General features: G+C 43.0%; 1 protein-coding gene across 1 annotated transcript in view; it reads left to right on the top strand.

Moving 5' to 3' along the window:
* Positions 1-24,907, top strand: part of PLXND1 (plexin D1) — a 240,597-nt gene that overhangs the window by 148,322 nt on the left and 67,368 nt on the right. Inside the window, exons 13-22 of the mRNA XM_082265543.1 lie at positions 2,385-2,536; positions 3,984-4,083; positions 5,199-5,338; positions 8,755-8,928; positions 10,009-10,099; positions 13,050-13,319; positions 13,436-13,585; positions 18,218-18,332; positions 18,471-18,578; positions 22,023-22,135. Coding sequence (XP_082121669.1) covers positions 2,385-2,536; positions 3,984-4,083; positions 5,199-5,338; positions 8,755-8,928; positions 10,009-10,099; positions 13,050-13,319; positions 13,436-13,585; positions 18,218-18,332; positions 18,471-18,578; positions 22,023-22,135 — 1,413 coding nt within the window. The remainder of the gene's footprint in view (positions 1-2,384; positions 2,537-3,983; positions 4,084-5,198; positions 5,339-8,754; positions 8,929-10,008; positions 10,100-13,049; positions 13,320-13,435; positions 13,586-18,217; positions 18,333-18,470; positions 18,579-22,022; positions 22,136-24,907) is intronic.

The raw sequence follows: 24,907 nt of genomic DNA, 5'->3' as shown, positions 1-24,907 counted from the left end.
CTTTACTGGATTGGGATATCTCTTTGCTGAATATATGAGGCCGCCTCTTTACTGGATTGGAATGTCTCTTTGCTGAATATATGAGGCCGCCTCTTTACTGGATTGGAATGTCTCTTTGCTGAATATATAAAGGCCGTATCTTTTTTGGATTAGGATGTCTCTATGCTGAATATATGAGGCCTTCTCTTTACTGGATTGGGATGTCTCATTGATTAATATATGAGGCCGTCTCTTTTTTGGATTAGGATGTCTCTTTGCTGAATATATGAGGCCATCTCTTTACTGGATTGGGATGTCTCATTGATTAATATATGAGGCCGTCTCTTTTTTGGATTAGGATGTCTCTTTGCTGAATATATGAGGCCATCTCTTTACTGGATTGGGATGTCTCTTTGCTGAATATATAAAGGCTGTATCTTTTTTGGATTAGGATGTCTCTATGCTGAATATATGAGGCCGTCTCTTTACTGGATTGGGATGTCTCATTGATTAATATATGAGGCCGTCTCTTTTTTGGATTAGGATGTCTCTTTGCTGAATATATGAGGCCATCTCTTTACTGGATTGGGATGTCTCTTTGCTGAATATATGGGGATGTCTCTTTGATGGATTGGATTCATTTTCATTTATCAAGTTGTAAGAGTGTTAAAATAAAAGTGGGTGCACTGAAGGACTCAGGGAGATGGCCAGTGGGCGGATTCGATGGGACGGCCAGAGGGTCGGCCCTGCGGAATGTTGGTGGTCAGGCCCAGAGCTGCTCAGGCCTAAAGCTGTGTAAGGGGCCCCGAAATTTGTGATGGCTGCCCTGGCTGCAGCCATGACTCCCTCGCACATGCATAGTAGCACATTATTTTGTTACCTTGCAGGCGTAAAGCAGAGACCAAAGAGTTTAATTTTGGTCTCATCAGATCACAGACCTTTCTCCCAATCCTCTGAATCATTTAGATGTTCATTGACATGACTGTACATGTGCTTTCTTGAGGAGGGGGAATCCTTAAGAAAAATGCTGACTATGACCCTAAGAACACCATCCCTACAGTCAAGCATGGAGGTGGAAACATTATGTTTTGGGGCTTTTTCTCTGCTAGAGGGACAGGCCGACTTTGCCACATTGAGGGGCCAATGGATGGGGCCATGTGTTGTAAAACCTTTCTCCTGAAATGCTGGTCGGTGGGGGATTGCTCTCTATGCTCCTGAGGTATTTATAGACACGTGTCGTTACTATATATACAATTATATCCTGGGTATTACCGGATACAATCACCTATATCCTGTGATAGGCAGGGGCCTTGCTCCCCCAGGGGGAGCCACACTTGTGACTCCCTGCAAGCCAGTGTGTCCCATCCACTCTTTTGGGGTTATGGGAGGACCTCCCTCCCAGGAGTACTTTTTACTTATGGAAGGGCTTTTTGGCTAACAGTCATCCATCATGTATAGAACATCACATACCCCCTGAGGAAGACCTTACCGCACACGTCGAAACGCGTTGGAGTCCATTGTTTTTACCAGTTTGTGATATTCAATATGACAGATGTATATCTGTTACCAAAGCTCCTATTTTACGTCATGATTCTCAATATGAATATTTTAACATTTCTATAATAAAGATGAATATTTTTACTAATTCCTAGTTTATTAAATTTGCTGCCTGAAAACCCCTGGGGGCTTTTTTCCTTTTTTCTTCAACATACCATTGCGGTGTGCAGCCTTCTCCCCACCATGTGTTGTTCTCTTCCCATTCCTGTATTCTAAAATCTTGGATGAGAGCCTTCTTCCCTCAGCCAGAACACTGAAGATGGGTCATGGATGGGTCTTCCATCATGACAATGACCCAAAACGTACCGCCAAGGCAACAAAGGAGTGGCTCAAGAAGAATCACATTAAGGTCATGGAGTGGCCTAGCCAGTCTCCAGACCTTAATCCTATAGAAAATGTATGGAGGGAGCTGAAGGTTCGAGACAGCCAAGAAACCTTACGGATTTAGAGAAGATCTGTAAAGAAGAGTGGACCAAAATCCTCCTGAGATGTGTGCAAACCTGGTAACCAACTACAAGAAACGTCTGACCTCTGTGCTTCCAACAAGGGTTTCTCCACCGACTACTAAGTCATGTTTTGCTTGGGGATCAAATACTTATTTTACTCACTGAACTGCAACTCAATTCATAACATTTGTATCATGTGTTTTTTTTTTTTCTGGATTTGTGGTTGATATTCTGTCTCTATCATGTAAAATACACCTATGATAACAATTACAGATCCTTCATTTCTTTGTAAGTGGGCAAACCTACAAAATCTGCAGGGGATCAAATCATTATTTTCCCCATTGTAAACTGTAGTTTGTTGCAGATTTGTTTGTTGAAGATTTTTTGTGTCTTTCCCCTCAGATAGAGCCCGTGAGCGGACCTATGCAGGGGGGCACTTTGCTAACAATCCTCGGACGCAATCTGGGCAGCCGCTATAGCGACATCGCGGACAAGGTGAAGATTGGAGACGTTCCCTGTACGCCCATCGCAGACAGATACCTCGTGTCACAAGAGTGAGTTTTGCTTACAAATTATTATGATTTTTAAGGAAATTGCTGCAAAATAAATAAATAAATAAATATATATATATATATATATATATATATATATATATATATATATATATATATATATATATATATATATATATACATACATATATATATATATATATATACATACACATATATATATTATATATATATATATATATATATATATATATATATATATATATATATATATTTATATATATATATATATATATTTTTTTTTTTAAATGTATCATTATCTTCAGAGCCAATTCTCTGTTTTCACGTTTTTGGAGTAATGTTCTAAAAAAAAAAAAAAAAAAAAAACAATGAAAAAGCATACATTTACATTCACTTGCCTCGGCAGAAAAATCAGAAATGATGTGTAATTGTATGAAATATTCATCTATTGGAGTACTAGGCTTGAAAATATTTCTGTAACTTGCCCTTTGCTGTTCCTAAATAACCCTTTAACCACTTCTGGACCGGAAGATTTTCCCCCTTAATGACCAGGCCATTTTCTGCGATTCGGTGCTGTGTTACTTGAACGGACAATTACGCAATCGTGCGACGCTGTACCCAAATAAAATTGATGTCCTTTTTTCCCCACGAACAGAACTTTTTATTGGTGGTATTTGATCACCTGTGCGATTTTTATTATATGCGCTATAAACAAAAAAATAGCGACAATTCTGATAAAAAAAAAAAAAACTATATTTTTCACGTTCCGTTATGCTCCAAAAAAATAAATAAATAAAAAAATCTATTTTTTTCATCATTTTAGGCAAAATTTGTATTCTGCAACATATTTTTGGTAAAAAAAATCCCAATAAGCGTATTTTGATTATATAATTATTTTACTAGTAATGGCGGCGATTGCGGACTGCGACATTGTGGCGGACAGATCGGACCCCTAACTGCCATTTTTGACACTTTTGGGGGGACCAGTAACATTACTGCAGTAATCAGTGCTAAAAATATGCACTGCCACTGTAATAATGACACTGGCAGGGAAGGGGTTAACCCAGGAGCGCTCAAAAGGGTTTAGTGTGAGCCTAGGGTGTGTTTTCTAACTGTGAGGGGGATGGGCTTGTGAAATCAGTACAGAGAGCTGTGATCCTAAATAGGAGCAGCTCTGCATTGATTCCTGAGAGAACAACGGTCTGCTGTGTTTACAACAGCAGACCTTTGTTCTCTCTTCCTGGGGAGCGATCGCGGGTGCCAGGCAGCAATTGCGGCCGCTGGCCCCATGGATCGGCTTCCCCGCTGGTGAGTGGACGCGCGCGCACGCCTCTGGCAGCACGTGCGCGCCCCCAGGATCGATCCCGCGTACCACCGAACAAGTATGGCAATTCGCGGGAACCTGCCGCCGTATGACTGCGGTGGCTGGTCGGCAAGTGGTTAAATCTGTTTTGCTCTCTTTTCCAAGGATTGTATGTGTGACGGGGGTCTCTGCCCGGGAGATGAGCGATTGGGTGACCCTGGATCTCAATGGAGGAGGACACTCAAAAGAGAAATATTCCTATATGGTAAGTGCTTGCTGGGACTGGGAATTGGGCTAATTTACTAAAGGAAGAGTATCTGTTTCCTGTATTGAGTATTGAGTATTTTTGTTTTTCACACAATCTGATAACTGAAGTGAATATTCACAGAAACTTCTATGGAAAGATTTATAGCTGCTTTAAAAAATCAGCCTCAAAAAGGCCAACATTTTATACAATATAACCACAGAAGTCACAAACTTTTGCTAAAATGTGTCTAATATGCTTATTTGCTTTGATTGTCAGCTCCATCTAGTGGCTATAATGCGGTATTTTCTTGAAACACCTCAATTAGGAAAATCATACATTATGGTCCCTAGTTGGAGCTGACGATCAAAGGATATCAACATATTAGAGTCAGGGGTCTCCAAACTCTCCAAATAAAGGACCAGTTTACTGTCCTTTAGACTTAAGGGGGGGGGGGCGGACTGTGGTCACTGAGAGTAGAAAAGGTCCCAACTTCAGTGGAAAAAAACAATGCTCCATCTTTGGTGTCAGTGGGAGGAATTGTGCCCTATCATTGGTGTCAGTGTGAGGAACTGTACCCCGTCATTGGTGTCAGTGGGAGGAATTGTGTCCCATTGTTGATGTTAGTGGGAGGAATTGTGCCCTTTCATTGGCGTCATCGGGCCCCATTGTCAGTGTCATAGGAAGAAATTGTGCTCCATTGTTGGTGTTATAGGGAGGAATTGTGCCCCTTCATTGGTGTCAATGGGGGGGGGGGGGGGAATTATGCCCCAATGTTGTTATTAGTGGATTAAATAGTGCACCAAGGGCCGGATAAAAGCAAGCAAAGGGCCGCATCTGGCCCCGGGCCACAGTTTGGAGACTACTATATTAGACACATTAGAGGCTTGAGGCATTCACAAAGCAAAGGCTTTATATAGAGAGTCCTCTAAGACCTTTGATCATTTTTTTCTGTTTTTTCCAGAAACTTTTTTCTTTATTTTTGCAATTAACTGTTCTCCATAATGTGTGATTTTGCACCTCCTCGTTGTCCCTCATAAAGCTTCCTCTTTTCCTGTCCCCTTCTTGCACACCTGTGAACGGGGAATCTTTCATGGTGATAGCTTGGTGTCTTATTGCACTCTAATCCCATCCAGGTGCCAAAGATATATTCCATGTTCCCAAGTCTTGGCCCAAAAGCTGGAGGAACCAAAATTACCATTTCCGGGAACCAGCTTGACATCGGTGGAGAAGTGCGCGTCCTGTTTGATGACACCCTAGAATGCAGAGACCTTGTGTGAGACGCCATATTGACCTTTTTTATTTATTTTTTTATTATTATTTTTATTGAAAAATTGAGATGTATAGGTACAAAACATAGCCCCCGGCTAATACACCTCCTATTATAGACCCCCCCCCAAAAAAAGGGGGGGGAAACACACCTTCCATACATCTCGCTCTGTCATTCTCTTATAAAATCACTTCAAGGGATCATGAATTATAAGGAGATTCCTGTTCCTTCCCAACCATCAGTAAAATATATCGGAAGAATAATAACTCGTGTTTAGAATCCTACCTGAACAAATGTAATGTGAGTCCCTGCAGAGGAATACATTCGTTCAAATTATAAACTAAACCTTATCGGGGGGGAATGAATTCAGTCTGTGGACTCATCTGTTGTACACTCCGAATCTGTCCACAAGTGCCGGACCTTTTCAAATTTCCTAGGGCGACCCCGGGGACAAATAAGTAGCTTTGTATAGGGATGCAACCTTATTGATTAAACGCTTCCTGAAGGGCAGATTAGAGGCTGTGTCTGATTTCCTCTTCCTGGCTAAAATAATAAGAGACCCATCATAGGCGTGCGCACAGGGTGTGCCAGGTGTGCCTGGGCACACCCTAATCATACTGTGTAGCACAGATTCCCCCTGTTTATACCCCTGATATTTCACCAAAGCCCCCTAATAGTATATACTGTATATACACATGCGCACACACACATGTGTTTAAGCTTTGAGGTACACACCCTAATGTAATAGACTGTGCACACCTATGAGACCCAAGAGAGTACGCATCGCCATACTAACATCCAGAGAGTCAGCTAACCCCAGGAGGCAAACACCAACTTTTAGAGGGACCTGTATAGTAGTTAGGGTAGATATAAACTGGGTCACTTCCCTCCAGTAGCGACTAATCTGAGGGCACTCCCAAAAGATATGGGCAAATCCAGCAGGGTCACTAGAGCATCTCCAACAGCAAGAAGAGGAATTATGGTATATACAATGTAGTTTTGTGGTGTAAAATATATTCTGTGCACTATTTTAAATTGGATCAGCCGGTCTTTAGTCGATATTAGTGCTTGAAATGTGCTGTCCCAGAGATCTTCTTGCTCTTCATTGTCCAAGTCCTGCTCCTCCGAGCGCCATGCAGTTAGTCCCACTTAACCACTTAAGCCCCGGAAGATTTTACCCCCTTCCTGACCAGGGCCTATTTTGCGATTCGGCACTGCATGATTTTAACGGACAATTGCGCGGTCGTGCGACGCTGTACCTAACCGAATTTGACGTCCTTTTTTTTCCCCACAAACAGAGCTTTCTTTTGGTGGTATTTGATCACCTGTGCGATTTTTTGATCATGTGCTATAAACCAAAAAAAAGCGTCAATTTTGCAAAAATAACAATATTTTTCAAATTTTTTATATGAGATTCCCAAAAAAAATGTAAAAATCAAAATGTTTTAACATTTTAGGCCAATTTTTTTTTTACCATATGTTTGGTAAAAAAAAAATCGCAAAAAGCGTATTTTGATTGGTTTGCGCAAAAGTTATTGCGTTTACTAACAAAGGGAAAGATTTTTGTCATTTTCGTTGTTTTTTTTTTTTAAAGCGTAATGGCGGCAATCTGCGATTTTTTTTTTTTTTGCGGGACTGTGACATTGCGGTGGACAGATCGGACCCTTGACTGACATTTTTGACACTTTTGGGGTTACCAGTGACATTACTGCAGTAATCAGTGCTATACATATGCACTGTTACTGTAAAAATGACACTGGCAGTGAAGGGGTTTACTTTTTTGAGAGGGAGGGGTTAAGTGTGTCCCTAGGGGCGTGCTTCTAACTGTGATTGGCTGTGGCTGATGTGTAAGAACAGTGATCAACGGTCCTACATAGTAGAACCGTTTGATCACCATTCTTACACAGGGGAGACTGACAGGCGGCTTTGTTTACACTAGCCGCCTGCCTTTCTCCCGCTGTCACGGACGATCGCGAGTGCCCAGCAGACCGCACACGCGCGGAGGGGGGGGGGGTTCGTGACCGAGCGGCACCCCTACGTCACTTTGCCTGTGAGGGGCTGACTGCCGACGTTAATAGTCGTGCGGCAGTCGGCAAGTGGTTAAACGGGGGGAAGTAGTGACTTGTAGATCACAGAAAGTTATTTTTTTTTTTTTGAGAGCGTCATCCAGGAGGAGAACCTCCAAATCATCCTGCTCCAGCCTGAACAAGTAGGACCCAAATTATGCTGCAAAGGCGTGTCGGAGTTGCTGGAATCAGAAAAAGGACACATTAGGCAGTGTAAATTTATCTTTCAACCTAACAAACGTAATTAGTGCACTCCCATCATAAATATCTGAAAGGTATCTGAGCAGCCCAAAGACCGGGGTCTGGTAAGGAATGAAATTCTGGTAGCATGGGATTGAACCAAAGCGGAGTTGATGGGGACCTTTTACCCCCTCACTATATTGGGTTTAGTAATGACAGCATGCCAGGCCTTAATAACTGCCCTCATAGCGGCTGTAAGGGGTGGGTGAGAAACTCTCGGACCCCTGTAGAGGAGATTAGGGAGGGTCTCATAGGATCCTAAATGCGCAGCTTCTAATACTACTGAGGCGTTTGTGTCACCAGTTATGGGCGTGGGTAAGCATGGCCGCCAAATAGTAGGTATGAAAGTTGGGGCAAGCCAAATCCTCTTGTGTCCAAGGTCTGCATAAAACGTTCCTGCTAAATCTAGCTGGTTGGGATTGCCATAAGAAGTAACCTATAAGTGAATCTAATTGTTTAAAAAAGGATTTTGGTGGCCACTCTGGGGCGTGCCTAAGGCTGTATAATAGAACTGGAAGGATTTTCATTTTAATTAAATTAATTCTCACAATAAGGGATAAAGGGAGCTGTGACCAGGCTTTCAATCTCTATTTACACCACTGAAGAGCTGGGGACAAATTAAGATGGTTTAAAATCCTTAATTTTGGGAGAAATATTGATCACTAAATATTTATTAGTCGTTGCCTATTGCAAAGGAGAATTGGGGTCAGCCAACCTTTTAGCCCCTTGATCAGTCCGTAACACAAGGGATTTACCCCAATTAGTATGTAGACCCGAAAGCGTCGTAAAGCGGTCCAGAATCCGTAGTGCCTCTGAAAGTGAAGGGCCAGGGTCCCGTAGAAAGAGAAATAAATCATCTGCATAGAGCGCTACTTTGTCTACAATGGAGCCCACATGAATCCCAGCTACCTTATCAGATGCCCTCAGTGCCTCCGCCAGTGGTTCCATGGCCAGCCCGAACAAGGCAGGGGAAACGCCATATCAACCTTTATTTATGTTTTTTACATCCAACAATCTCTTGACTCTTCCAATCTCTCTGTTGTATCCATTCTTAGTAAAGCATTTCCATGTCTCTCTTTCATTTTCCTTTTAAATCTCTTTGTTATGTCTTCTCAGACGCACAGAGAACATCATCCGTTGCACCGTTCCAGCGATGGGCTCCCTTCCCAACATGAATGTCACGGTTTGTGTCCAGTTCGAAAGAAGCTCTTGTCTAGATGGGAATTTCACTTTCCAATACAAAGAGAACCCAGTCATTAAAAACATGGAGCCCAGAAGCAGCCACATGAGGTGGGTATTAGGATGTACTGGGCTGGCCTGCAACTGAAGATTCTGAGCCATATACAGATCCAATATATGGCCAAATGTGCACGGACACCCCTCCAAATAAATGAGTCCAGGTGTCTCCATTATGATTATTCTTAGGGCCCATGTAAACTTGTCTCGACTTTAACACACATTAAAGTGGCTAACGCTTCCGAATGCTTTTTTTTATGTGTTTTAAAAGCTTCGGTGATTCTTTTTTAAAGCTTTAACCACTTCCCACCTAAGGACATGCCCATACATCCTTGGGTTTCAGTGGTTTTACCGAGATGATGCCGGCACCTACAGACATCATCCCGGTACCGTTCGTTTCAGTCGGCGATTGCCTACAAAGCAGAAGTGATTTGAGTGGTTAATTAGTCACTCGATCACTTCTGCAGGTGGCGGAAGGGGGTCCCACCCTCCTCTCGCCGCCGCCTCCTCTGGGCTCTCCAATCCCATCGCAGAGGCCGGAAGAGATGGGACTCATCAAAGTAGTAAATTTATAGCGGGGTAGACGGTGACACCGAAGGAAGGAGAATATAAGTTAAGTTTAGCAAAAAATGACTTTTGGATCCATTGTGGGGAATTTCTAAAAATATAAGTGAAGAATCTTCATTTTAAAGAGATTGACTCAACCTAACAATGACAATGGCAAGTTCTCCCATGCCTTAACATCATTTGGTATGGGCAACAATTTTGGGGAAACAAAATTGGCAGCATCACGAGAAACAATAACACCCAAATATCTGAAAGAAGAGCGGAGGCTGTTTTAGCCACAAAGCAGGGCCAACTCCATTTTATTGTCCATGGTTTTGGAAGGGATGTCCAACTCATATTGGTGTGATGGTCAGATGTCCACAAATGTTTGTTCATGCAGTGTACATTAACTCCAGGTAAATGTTAAATAATAAATTGCAGAGTTGCTGAATATGAAAGCATTGAAGGAAATCTGTACTGAAAGATTTTGTAGGTTGCTGACCCTACACCCTGCTGGATCACCGGTAAGGCTGGTCAGTCACCACCGAGGCCAAGCACTGAACATTTGATGTCTTTTCTTCTTTGTAGTGGAGGTCGAATTATCACTCTTACTGGAGAACGATTCAGCCTGGTTCAAGATGTGAAAATAAAGATTAAAAACCATAATGGAGGACAAATGGTAAGTATCCACTTGAAGGCCCTTTATGACACTTTTTGTTTACATGTAACAATGAGTATTTTTTTTAAAGCAGAGGCCCCAGAGAATAAAATACTGGGCATTGCAATTTCTTTTATGTCACACGGTATTTGGGCAGCTGTTTTTCATACTCAATTTTTTGCAAACAAAAAAAAAATACACTTTTTTAATTTAAATGCAAGTTTAACACTTAAAAAAAAAAAAAAAAAAAACGCCCCACAAACTGCGTACATTTTATTATCTATAGATGACGCTTTAAAAGCCTTTGCAGGTTACCACTTTACATTTACACAGGAGGTCTGGTGCTAGAATTACTGCTCTGGATCTGATGTTCCCGGTGATACCTCACATGTATGGTGCATGACCGACACGTGCGTTCACCTTTGTGCACGAGCATGGGGGATGGGGTGCTTTATTTTATTTATTTTTTTAATTTTTTTCTTTTTTTTTTTCTTTTTACACTGTCCCTTTAAATATTTTTTTTTTATCACTTTTATTGTTATCACATGGAATATAAATATCCCCTGTCAGGGCTGCTGATAGGGGGGGGGGGGGGACCACCAGTCCTCCTGTAGGGGGCCCGGGCACACAGGGGGGCCCCAACAGCACAGAGAATCGGTGCGGTCGGGCAGAGGGGCAATTACAGAAGGAAGCCCTGTGCAGCTTTCTGCAGCAGCTGAAAGACAGTTTCTCCCCCTCTTGCCAGCTTTCAATATGTTGAGCAGTTTGCAAAGTGCAGTTGGACTCTGCGAGGGAAGTTGCTCCAGAGCTTAGTAAATAAGGCAAAGCTTCACTTTGAAAAGAATACCGAATCACATGCAAGGAAAATTAGGAAAACTGCATTTTTAATTTTCCTTTGATTGGATAGAATTCAGTAGAGCTCCCTCTCATTTACTAAGCTCTGGAGCAACTACTCTTTCAAAGTGCAACTTCACTTTGCAAAGTGCATAGTCTGTTTGCCTTTAGTAAATTACCCCTATGTGTTGCTTATACACAGCAGCTAGTTTAGTAAAGATACATTGTTAAAGTGGACCAATTGGTAACTTCTACTTTCCTGGCATGTCACAATACACAGCAACAAAATGAGGGGAGATTCCCTTTAGGAACAGGTTACATAGTTACATAATTAGTCTGGTTGAAAAAAGACATAAGTCCATCTAGTTCAGGGGTGGGGAACCTTTTTTCTGCCAAGGGCCATTTGGGTATTTATAAAATCATTTGGGGGCCGTACAAAATGATCACCTTAAAAAATAGCCTGTTATATTTGGTCAAACATTTAATTAACTCACCCCTAATGTGATGGCTGCAACTGCTTCTCTTTGGTGAGGTGTGTGATGTTAGCTGGTATTGATGATGTTGCTACTCGCAACAGATTTTCCAGGTTTGCATCGGTCAGTCTGGAGTGCAGTCGACTTTTTTTGTGGTGGTGAGTTTTGAAAAGAACTGCTGGCGGGTACTGCTGGTGGGTATAGCTGGCTGGTACTGCTGTGGGTACTGCTTGCTCAGGCTGGTACTGCTGGCTTGTACTGTGCTGTGAGTACTGCTGCCTGGTACTGCTGTGGTTACTGCTGGCTGGTACTGCTGGCTCAGGCTGATACTGCTGTGGGTACTGCTGGCTGGTACTGCTGTGGGTACTGCTGGCTCAGGCTGGTACTGCTGACTCAGGCTGGTACTGTGCTGTAGGTACTGCTGGCTGGTACTGCTGTGGGTACTGCTGGCTCAGGCTGGTACTGATGGCTGGTAGTGTGCTATGAGTACTGCTGGCTGGTACTACTGGCTCGGGCGGGTACTGCTGTGGGTACTGCTGGCTCAGGCTGGTACTGCCGGCTGGTATTGCTGTGGGTACTGCTGGCTCAGGCTGGTACTGCTGGCTGGTACTTTGCTGTAGGTACTGCTGGCTGGTACTGTTGTAGGTACTGCTGACTCTGGCTGGTACTGCTGTGGGTACTGCTGGCTCTGGCTAGTACTGCTGGTTCTGCTGTGGGTACTGCTGGTTCTGGCTGGTACTGCTGTGTGTACTGCTGGTTCTGGCTGGTACTGCTGTGAGTACTGCAGGCTCTGGCTGGTACTGCTGGTTCTGGCTGGTACTGCTGGCTCTGGCTGGAAGAGGCGATGTTTCCTGTATTTGTCACAGGCGGAGTGCATTTGATATCACTCCACCTGTGACTCACTCAGACTGTCAGAACGGAGCAGGAACTATACAAGAAGCATCGGCTCCATTCTGACAGATCAGCTGAGAGACACAGACTTAGCTGCATGGGGGGCCGGACCAGATGACTTCCGGGGCCACATACGGCCCCCAAACTGTAGGTTCCCCACCCCTGATCTAGTTCAACCAGTAAAATGGAAAAAATATATCCTTAAAAAAAAAACATACAATTCTATATACACAATCCTATGCCCACAGTTGATCCCGATGAAGCCAAAAAACCGAGCAAAGAATAATCCAATTTGCTCCAGCGCGGGGGGGGGAGGGGGGGGTGGTAATTCCTTCCTGAGGCAATCGGATATTCCTTGGATCAACTGAAGGGTGAGGGGTGTCCCCTCACTTCCTGTTTTGGTGTCAACACTGGTCACCAGGACAAAGAGAGGATAGATCTCCGTAGGGCAGGGATATGCAGACTGTGGCCCTTCAGCTGTTGCACAACTATAAGTCAATAAGTCACAAGCAAGACTCTGACAGCCACAAGTATGACACCCAGAGCCAGAGGCACGATGGGACTTGTAGTTTTGCAATAGCTGGAGGACCACAGTTTGCATATCCCTGCCCTAGAGGAAACACATTCAGCCATAAAAACCGGACAGGGGATCTAAACCTCACCCTATCAAAAAGTTTGGCTTTAGATCAGTTTAAGAGTTTTTGTTGAAAGTTGATGATCAACTACACCACAGTAAAGTGCAATCATGGTTGTCGTTCTGACTTTACTCTTAGAACTGCACGGTTATTAGTGACACTGTGATCACCTGTCCTTCTCCCACGGCCCCCAACACCACGCTGGAGAAAATAAACATCAGTGTGTCCTTCTACGTCAACGATGTCTATGATCTGTCCAACGAAGAACTTGGGGATGACCCATCAGAGAAGGGATCCTTTACCAGCAAGTTCAGCCTGGAATATCAACCCAACCCCATGTTCTCCACCGCCCAGAGGGAGAAGTTGATAAAACACCATGTTGGAGAACCCCTGACTTTGGTGATACATGTGAGGAACTCAGTGATAACTCTCTACTCTCTGTTGTATTTTGGGCAATAGAGTAACGAGCAACAAAGGGCTTAATTAGCTTCTAACTGGTTTTTATTTTTTTTATCACTTCACAGAAAGAACATGATGACCTAGGCTTGAGGGAGGATGAGTATCAAGTCAAGGTTGGCCATACTCCATGTGATCTGATAGTTTTCAATGACAAAGTCATCCACTGCACCATTAATGGTACCTTGGATTCATCAGAACGCTACCAACCTGTTACCGTAAGTATTTTTGGAAAATGTTTACAGTGGTAGTAATGACAATGATAGAGAGCAGCAGGATCAATACAGAAAACAAATCTCATAGTGACTGAGTCTAAACAGCATTTATTGATGTTTTTTTATGATGTGGGTTTAGTGTACAATTGCAAAGGAACTAGTGGTAGATATTTGCCTTTTTAAGACACGTGTCCCCGTCCTTGTTAGCTTTGCTCAAGCTGAACAACTCGTTGATGTCTTCTCCTTAGCTATGCCAATAGATTCCATAATCTCATTCCCTTTTCTTCACGGAGAAGGTTACAGCAGTTGTTGGGTCACACGGAGACATTCCATCTTCTGTGAACACTGTTTTATTTGATAAGCATTCCAGATACTAAGGAGCTCCCACCATTATCATCTAACTAAACACCACATGGCCTGATATTTTCATGACCCTGGCAAGCAAGGGCCAAGTGTGTCACATGTCTTGGCAAGAATCGGGCTGCCTTTGGCCACCCATAGATTTTATTATTTCTCCATGTCATAAAACCATTGTGTTTTGGAAAGCGTCCAAGCCAAAAAAACCAAGCAAGCATTGTGCATCGGTGTACACGAAGAGCCTACAGCCATGGAACGAGGTTATTAACCATCGCAAGACCCACTAAGCCAGTCGTTGAGGTTTCTCCCTCACGGTCTGGAATAAAATATCTCAGTGTCAGTGGACTAACAAGGTCTTTGTCTTCAGATGACATATCTGGTAATAGACAAAAGTCACATGGTGGCAGTAAGTGACCTCCAGGATTTAACAGAGAGGGCAAAAAATGTGAATATCCATTGTTCGGCTTTCATATCTGTATTTTCACTGAGACCAGCAATATTTTCTCGCAACCAAATAATGTGTCCAGATGGTTTTGCTGCAATAGCAGAAACCCCCTACAATTCCCATGTACCATGTAATAATGGAGGGAATTTCCAGATCTAACTCAAATAAAAACTATAAGAAAGAAAAAGGAATATATTTTGTATAGGAGAAGTATAGGACCTTCTGAGTTGGTACTAATGCCAGTTAGAAGATATCTAAACCCAAAAAGAAAAATGTTATATATTGCACCTTACCAGACTTAGATGTGGAGGCTGCATTCTTTTCTATTTTTAGGCCAAATGCATTTTCCGTACAGAACAATACCTGTTGATTCTGTCAGATATCAAGCGTCCTTACTTCCTATGGACTTAACTGAAATCTCCAACATCAGCTTTCCTAGTTCTCTTCTGTGAACTGCAAACCAACACCCCTTTATGTATCGGAGATGAGAAAAGAAGGGGTCCTAATGCTTCCTATCCTAGGGTAACAACTCTTCTCCTCTATAGGTACAGTACAATGAGAAAGTGTTGTCACCATAGGACAGGAAGTGGGCTACCAGCAGGATCACCAGGTTCGATAGTCAAGTGATCGACGTCTGTCCTGTCTTTTTAAGTAAGGTGGGCACAACAGTCTTATGTGTCGTAGAATTGGCCCAGGAGAGAAGTGATGACAGGGCCAGTAGTGGGTGCGTTACATTTTCTCCATATGCTCTACCCTATTGGGCCCAGCCTGTGGTGTAAGTGCTAAATGCAGCCCTCTGGTATTTGTTTTGTGGCCTTCTGACTTGTTGTACGGCCCTAAGACCCCAATACCAATGAAGGCACAGGTCCCCCAGCTCAGGAGGGAAGTGATGATAGGGCCAGCAATGGGTGCATTGCATTAACTGTGTACTCCCTACCTCATTGGGCCTGACCTTTGGCCTGAGGGCTGTTTGGTACTTGCTGTGAGACCACTGCTTTGTAAAATGGATGTAATAGTAGTGATCTGTAACAGTGTTTGACTGTCACCTGTAGCAAGTCTCCAGTCTCCAACCATACCTGTAGCACATACATAGTCTCTGATTATCTCCTAAAGGATGTCCATTGTCCCTGTTCATTTACTGAAGAGTGTCCACAGTCTCTGATTATCTTTTGAAGGATGTCCACAGTCCCTGATGATCTCTTGAAGTATAACCACAGTCTCTGGCATCTCTTGAAGAATGTGCACAGTTTCTCCTGAAGGATGTCCACAATCTCTGATCATCTCCTAAAAGATGTCAACAGTCTCTGATGATCTCCTGAAGGATGTCCACAATCTCTAATTATCTTCTGAAGGATGTCCACTGTCTATGATCATCTCCTGAGGAAAATCCACAGTCTCTGATCGTCTCCTGAAGGATGTCCATAGTCTCTGATCATCTCCTGAAGGATGTCCATAGTCTCTGATCGTCTCCTGAAGGATGTCCACTGTCTCTGATCATCTCCGAATGTTGTTCACAGTTCCTGTTCATCTCCTGAAGGATGTCCACAGTCCCTGATGATCTCTTGAAGTATAACCACAGTCTCTGGCATCTCTTGAAGAATGTGCACAGTTTCTCCTGAAGGATGTCCACAGTCTCTGATCATCTCATAAAAAATGTCAACAGTCTCTGATGATCTCCAGAAGGATGTCCACAAACTTCGATGATCTCCTGAAGGATGTCCACAATCTCTAATTATCTTCTGAAGGATGTCCACTGTCTCTGATCATCTCCTGAGGAAAATCCACAGTCTCTGATCATCTCCTGAGGAAAATCCACAGTCTCTGATCATCTCCTGAAGGATGTCCACTGTCTCTGATTATCTCCTAAAGGATGTCCATAGTCTCTGATCATCTCCTGAAGGATGTCCACTGCCTCTGATCATCTCCTGAGGAAAATCCAGTCTCTGATCATCTCCTGAAGGATGTCCACTGTCTCTGATTATCTCCTGAAGGGTGTCCATAGTCTCTGATCATCTCCTGAGGAAAATCCAGTCTCTGATCATCTCCTGAAGGATGTCCACTGTCTCTGATTATCTCCTGAAGGGTGTCCATAGTCTCTGATCATCTCCTGAGGAAAATCCAGTCTCTAATCATCTCCTGAAGGATGTCCATAGTCTCTGATCATCTCCTGAAGGATGTCCATAGTCTCTGATCATCTCCTGAAGGATGTCCACTGTCTCTGATTATCTCCTGAAGGATGTCCATAGTCTCTGATCATCTCCTGAAGGATGTCCATAGTCTCTGATCATCTCCTGAAGGATGTCCATAGTCTCTGATCATCTCCTGAAGGATGTCCATAGTCTCTGATCATCTCCTGAAGGATGTCCACTGCCTCTGATCATCTCCTGAGGAAAATCCAGTCTCTGATCATCTCCTGAAGGATGTCCACTGTCTCTGATTATCTCCTGAAGGGTGTCCATAGTCTCTGATCATCTCCTGAGGAAAATCCAGTCTCTGATCATCTCCTGAAGGATGTCCACTGTCTCTGATTATCTCCTGAAGGGTGTCCATAGTCTCTGATCATCTCCTGAGGAAAATCCAGTCTCTAATCATCTCCTGAAGGATGTCCATAGTCTCTGATCATCTCCTGAAGGATGTCCATAGTCTCTGATCATCTCCTGAAGGATGTCCACTGTCTCTGATTATCTCCTGAAGGATGTCCATAGTCTCTGATCATCTCCTGAAGGATGTCCATAGTCTCTGATCATCTCCTGAAGGATGTTCATAGTCTCTGATCATCTCCTGAAGGATGTCCATAGTCTCTGATCATCTCCTGAAGGATGTCCACTGTCTCTGATTATCTCCTGAAGGATGTCCATAGTCTCTGATCATCTCCTGAAGGATGCCCACTGCCTCTGATCATCTCCTGAGAAAATCCAGTCTCTGATCATCTCCTGAAGGATGCCCACTGCCTCTGATCATCTCCTGAGAAAATCCAGTCTCTAATCATCCACTGAAGGATGTCCACTGTCTCTGATCATCTCCTGTAGGAAGTCCACTGTCTCTGATCATCTCCTGAAGGATGTCCACAGTCTCTGATCATCTCCTTAAGGATATTCACAGTCTCTGATCATATCCTAAAGTATATCAACTGTCTCTGATCATCTCCTGAGGAAAATCCACCGTCTCTGATCGTGTCCTGTGTAAAATCCACAGTCTCTGATCATCTCCTGAAGAATGTCCACAGTCTCTGATCATCTCCTGAAGGATGTCCACAGTCTCTGGCAGCCTTCTGTAGCATAGCATATATTCTATTTCATGCTAAACCCTCTTGTGATGTCAGGAGCTATAGCTGAATTTGGTCATTAGTGCTGTATTCTATTATAGCAGGGGTCTTCAAACTATGGCTCTCCAGTTGTTCAGGAACTACAATTCCCATCATGCCTAGTCATGTCTGTGAATGTCAGAGTTTTACAATGCCTCATGGGATGTGTAATTCTGCAACAGCTGGAGGGCCGTAGTTTGAGGATCCCTGTATCATAGTTTGTGGACCAGGTCTTCATCCACTGTCCATGTTGACATGGAACTGCTTTCCAACATCCTAGTTTTTATCCCAGAAACATATATATAATTCCTATCAGTCTCTGTGCTGATGTTTTTCATCCATACCTTTTCCTCCAGATTGCAGGTGACACATTTTTTTTCACAGGTTGTCATCTGCATTTGTAAGTGTCACATCACATTCCAATGCAAATCTCATTATCATCTGCCTGCAGCTAAGGCTCATCATAGTTTGGATATATGTGGATTGCACGGTCTCCACACTAATGATATGATGTCTTTTTTATCCACAGGTACAAATTGGTAAATACAACCAGACCATCACCATGCTTCATCTGGCTGGCATAGACACATCAATCATTGTGTCCGTCATTATCTGTAGCATATTGTTGCTTCTGTCTGTGGTGGGTAAGTGTGGGGGCTTTAAACTGTCCAACTAAAATGCGTGTGGGGAGGGGGAGGGGGGCTAAAGTAATTTTATCATAATGATTGCTCAGATTGATTGCATTGTGCGGGAAACGCTCATTAGATTGTCTTCTCTCCCAGCGCTGTTTGTCTTTTGCACCAAGAGCCGACGAGCTGAGCGCTATTGGCAGAAAACGCTCGTGCAGATGGAAGAGATGGAGTCCCAGATCCGGGAGGAGATCAGAAAAGGTAATTGAGTGGCATCTGATATCAGTGAGATTCTGAAGTGAGGTTGGGTTTTTCGGTCATTTTTCAAAATATCTTATCGGCTTATTTCAATGGAATATTATAAGAATTAAATAATTGAACTTTGAAACAGATTAACCACTTCTGGACTGGGCCTTTTTCTGACACTTGTTCTTTACAAGTTAAAATCAGTTTTTTTTTTGTCTAGAAAATTACTTAGAACCCCCAAACATTATATTTTTTTTTTTAGCAAAGATCCCAGAGAATAAAATGAAGATCGTTGCAATCTTTTTTATCACCCCGTATTTGCGCAGCGGTCTTACAAACGTAATTTTTTGGGAAGAAATACAATTCGTTTAATTAAAAAATAAGAAAACAGTAAAGTTAGCCCAATTTTTTTCTATAATGTGAAAGATAATGTTACGCCGAGTAATTAGATACCCAACATGTCATGCTTCAAAATTGTGCACGCTCGTGGAATGAAGAGACAAACATTGGTACTTAAAAATCCCCATAGGCCACACTTTAATAATTTTTACAGGTTACCAGTTTAGAGTTACAGAGGAGGTCTAGGGCTCAAATTATTGCTCTCACTCTAACGATTGCGGCGATACCTCACATGTGTGGTTTGAACACCATTTACATATGTGGGCACGACTTGCGTATGTGTTCACTTCTGTGCAAGAGTGATGAACCGAGAGAGGGCGCTCTAATTTATTGAATTTGTTTCCTATTTATTATCTTACTTTTTTAATTTTCACACTTTTTTTTTTTTTTTTTAGAGTTACAGAGGAGGTGTAGGGCTCAAATGATTGTTCTCGCTCTAACGATTGCAGTGATATTTCACATGTGTGGTTTGAACACCATTTACATACAGTGGGTACGGAAAGTATTCAGACCCCCTTAAATTTTTCACTCTTTGTTATATTGCAGCCATTTGCTAAAATCATTTAAGTTCATTCTTCTTCCTCATGAATGTACACATAGCACCCCATACTGACAGAAAAACACAGAATTGTTGACATTGTTGCAGATTTATTAAAAAAGAAAAACTGAAATATCACATGGTCCTAAGTATTCAGACCCTTTGCTCAGTATTTAGTAGAAGCCCCATTTTGATCTAATACAGCCAGGAGTCTTTTTGGGAAAGATGCAACAAGTCTTTCACACCTGGATTTGGGGATCCTCTGCCATTCCTCCTTGCAGATCCTCTCCAGTTCTGTCAGGTTGGATGGTAAACGTTGGTGGACAGCCATTTTTAGGTCTCTCCAGAGATGCTCAATTGGGTTTAAGTCAGGGCTCTGGCTGGGCCATTCAAGAACAGTCACGGAGTTGTTGTGAAGCCACTCCTTCGTTATTTTAGCTGTGTGCTTAGGGTCATTGTCTTGTTGGAAGGTAAACCTTCGGCCCAGTCTGAGGTCCAGAGCACTCTGGAGAAGGTTTTTGTCCAGGATATCCCTGTACTTGGCCGCATTCATCTTTCCCTCAATTGCAACCAGTCGTCCTGTCCCTGCAGCTGAAAAACACCCCCACAGCATGATGCTGCCACCACCATGCTTCACTGTTGGGACTGTATTGGACAGGTGATGAGCAGTGCCTGGTTTTCTCCACACATACCGCTTAGAATTAAGGCCAAAAAGTTCTATTTTGGTCTCATCAGACCAGAGAATCTTATTTCTCACCATCTTGGAGTCCTTCAGGTGTTTTTTTAGCAAACTCCATGCGGGCTTTCATGTGTCTTACACTTAGGAGAGGCTTCCATCGGGCCACTCTGCCATAAAGCCCCGACTGGTGGAGGGCTGCAGTGATGGTTGACTTTCTACAACTTTCTCCCATCTCCTGACTGCATCTCTGGAGCTCAGCCACAGTGATCTTTGGGTTCTTCTTTACCTCTCTCACCAAGGCTCTTCTCCCCCGATAGCTCAGTTTGGCCGGAAGGCCAGCTCTAGGAAGGGTTCTGGTCGTCCCAAACATCTTCCATTTGAGGATTATGGAGGCCACTGTGCTCTTAGGAACCTTAAGTGCAGCAGAAATCTTTTTGTAACCTTGGCCAGATCTGTGCCTTGCCACAATTCTGTCTCGGAGCTCTTCAGGCAGTTCCTTTGACCTCCTGATTCTCATTTGCTCTGACATGCATTGTGATCTAGAAGGTCTTATATAGACAGGTGTGTGGCTTTCCTAATCAAGTCCAATCAGTATAATCAAACACAGCTGGACTCAAATGAAGGTGTAGAACCATCTTAAGGATAATCAGAAGAAATGGAAAGCACCTGAGTTAAATATATGAGTGTCACAGCAAAGGGTCTGAATACTTAGGACCATGTGATATTTCAGTTTTTCTTTTTTAATAAATCTGCAACAATGTCAACAATTCTGTGTTTTTCTGTCAGTATGGGGTGCTATGTGTACATTCATGAGGAAGAAGAATGAACTTAAATGATTTTAGCAAATGGCTGCAATATAACAAAGAGTGAAAACTTTAAGGGGGTCTGAATACTTTCCGTACCCACTGTATGTGGGCGCAACTTGCGTATGCGTTCACTTCTGCGCGCGAGCGGACGGGGCACTTTAATTTATTTTTATTTCTATTTATTATCTTATATTTGTAATTTTTACACGGTTTCTTTTTTTTTTTAGAGTTACAGAGAAGGTGTAGGGCTGAAATTATTGCTCTCACTCTAACGATCGCGGCGATACCTCACATGTGTGATTTGAACACCGTTTACATATGTGGGCATGACTTGCGTATGCGTTCCCCTCTGTGCGCGAGGTTTACAGTTTTTTTTTTGATCACTTTTATTCCTATTACAAGGAATGTAAACATCCCTTGTAATAGAAATAAGCAGGACAGGTCCTCTTTAATGTGAGATCTGGGGTCAAAAAGACCTCCCATCTACACTAAAAAAGAAAAAAAAGCAAAGTCATTTTTTTAATGATGAAAAAAAATGGGCTCTTTAAATCCGTTGCTAGGAAGCGACGTATGATGTCGCTCTGGTCCTCCAAGGCCATAGAGTCCAGTGAGGGCCATCACTCGACTTCCTGCCTGAAGGGACGGCGGACCGGATCAGTAGCGGGGAAAACGAAGGTTGCTGCAGATTTTAGCTGTGTAATCTGCTGATCAGTTGTTTGATTACACTTTTGTAAAGTAAAATCAAGCAAATGATCAGCAGATTGCATAGCTAAAGTTTGCACCACCCAGGAGCATGCACATACAACTAAAGGTATGCCAGGGGTGTGTCCTTTCATATAATATGATTGATGGCAGGAAACGCTTGTAGCTGTGTCTATAGTAATGGGGGAATCAAGTGATTTTTTTTTTTTTTTTTTGCAGGGAAGAAAATTGCATCATCTATGGCTTGTCTTTTTTTTTTTTTTTTTTTAATTTGAGGTCAGTAAGAAAACAGTGACGAGTGACTGACGAGTCTCTTTTTTTGTCTCCGGTTGTAGGATTTGCCGAGCTGCAGACAGATATGACGGATCTGACCAAAGAACTGAACCGCAGTCAGGGAATACCGTTCCTGGAGTACAAGCATTTCGTGACTCGCACCTTCTTCCCCAAGGTATCCATCCCCCATCTTTGGCTTGCTTTTATGAATACGGGACTTTTCTGTAGCAGATCTGCAAAGCCAGAATCCTGTATACTAGGAAGAAATCCATTAACTCCATGAAATCCAAGTAACTTTGATTTAAAGTAGACCCTGACTTAAAGATAAAAATAAACCTAACTTTAAAAAACTTCCATAGTAGAGATAAGCTGGCATCTGGTACATCCTTCAAATTTAAAGTCTTTATTGGGTACATATAAGTCACATCACAAGTATGCTAACGGGTTTTGGCTGTAGCAGTTAGAGACGAAACGCGTTAGTATACTTGTAATATGACTTACACTCAACGGCCACTTTATTGGGTACGCCTTGCTAGTAGAGGTGTGCATATTCACTGGTCTCGCGATTCGATTCAATAACGATTATCATGTCAACGATTCGATTCCACGATGCATCTTGATGCATCACGATTACTGCCTGTGGTTTTCATAAAAAAATTCAAACAATCGACGAACTCCATTTTTTTTTCATTTTATCTGCTCTAAAAAGGAAAAAAAAAAAAGACACTCCCTGCACTTAGCAAAGTCTGAACACAACTGACGACAATAGTATTTATTTAGAATATTAAATACTAGATGGCACAGCCCCCCTTTACATTACACAGCCCCCCACTTACATTACACAGCCCCCCTTTACATTACACAGCCCAACTTTACATTCCACAGCCCCCTTTTACATTCCACAGCCCCTCTTTACATTCCACAGCCCACTTTACATTCCACAGCCCACCTTTACATTCCACAGCCCACTTTACATTCCACAGCCCCCCTTTACACTTCACAGCCCCTCTTTACAATCCACAGCCCCCATTTACATTACACAGCCCCCCTTTACATTACACAGCCCCCCATTGACATTACACAGCCCCCTTTACATTACACAACCCCCTTTACATTTCACAACCCCCCTTTACATTACACAGCCCCCCTTTACATTACACAGCCCCCCGTTACATTTCGCAGCTCCCCATTTACATTACACAGCCCCCCTTTACATTCCACAGCCCACTTTACATTCCACAGCCCCCGTTTACATTCCACAGCCCCTCTTTACATTCCACAGCCCACCTTTACATTCCACAGCCCACCTTTACATTCCACAGCCCACTTTACATTCCACAGCCCCCCTTTACATTTCACAGCCCCTCTTTACCATCCACAGCCCCCATTTACATTACACAGCCCCCCTTTACATTACACAGCCCCCCATTGACATTACACAGCCCCCTTTACATTTCACAACCCCCCTTTACATTTCACAACCCCCCTTTACATTACACAGCCCCCCTTTACATTCCACAGCCCCCCTTTACATTCCACAGCCCCCCTTTACATTCCACAGCCCTCCATTTACATTACACAGCCCCCTTTACATTACACAGCCCCCCATTTACATTACACAGCCCCTCCATTTACAATACACAGCCCCCTTTACATTACACAGCCCCCCTTTACATTACACAGCCCCCCATTTACATTCCACAGCCACCCTTTACATTACACAGCCCCCCATTTACATTCCACTGCCCCCTTACATTCCACAGCCCCCCATTTACATTACACAGCCCCCCTTCACATTACACAGCCCTCATTTACATTACACAGCCCCTCCATTTACATTACACAGCCCATTTATAATACACAGCCCCCCATTTACATTACACAGCCCATTTATAATACACAGGCCATTAGGCCTGTGCATATAGGGAGAAAAAAATTCCCCTAAATGGTTGGGACTTTAAAGGCACGAGTAGGAAAATTATATATGTGTTAAAAACTATATGTTTTATTAGACATATTGGTTAAAAATTAGCAAAAAAATGTTTACTTATACAAGATCAACACAGAATACATAGAAATGTTTACATCACATAAAAAACGTGCAATAAGCAATAAACTAGTGATGCACCGATTGTAAGATGGACGATGAAGCGGAAACTTCCTCTACCCGACGCGTTTCGGAGAGTAGCACTCTCCATCATGACGCCTCCCACACCTCTGTTGAAGGAGAGTGCTACTCTCCGAAACGTGTTGGTTGTAGGAAGTTTCTGCTTCATCATTCATCTTACAGTCGGTGCATCACTTGTTTATTGCATATTGCACATTTTTTATGTGGTGTAAACATTTCTATGTATTCTGTGTTGATTTTGTAAATGTAAACATTTTTTTTGCTAATTTTTAACCAATATGACTAATAAATCATATAGCTTTTAATACACATATATTTTTCCTACTCGTGCCTTTAAAGTCCCAACCATTTAGGGGAATTTTTTCTTTATATTACACAAGGGATGTGGCACACGCAGAGTCCAACCACCATAAATTCTTTGATTGTGCAAATAGGGATTATTCCTTTAGGGAATTTTAAATGCCACTTTCCATTAACCGCTTGCTGACTGCCGCACGACTATTTACTGCGGCGGTCAGCCCCGTACAGGCAAAGTGACGTAGTACTACGTCGCTAGCCTGTGAGCCTCTAGGGGGCGAGTGTGCGCCGCCCGAGGCGCACTCCTGCCCCCGCTCGTTCCCTAACATGTCCGCGCGTGTGACCGGCGGCTCCGATGTCCGCCAGTCACTCGCAATCTCCCCGTGGAGAGGGAGAAAGGCAGGCGGCTGATGTAAACAAAGCCGCCGGTCATTCTCCCTGATGTAACTGCAGAGATCATACGATCCTGCTATGTAGGATCGTATGTCTCTGTGGTTACATCACTAGCCACACCCCTTTACA

The sequence above is a fragment of the Pelophylax lessonae genome (assembly GCF_965119305.1).
Source record: "Pelophylax lessonae genome assembly, chromosome: 8".
Taxonomy (NCBI): Eukaryota; Metazoa; Chordata; class Amphibia; order Anura; family Ranidae; genus Pelophylax; species Pelophylax lessonae.
This window is presented reverse-complemented; position numbering and strand designations above follow the sequence as displayed.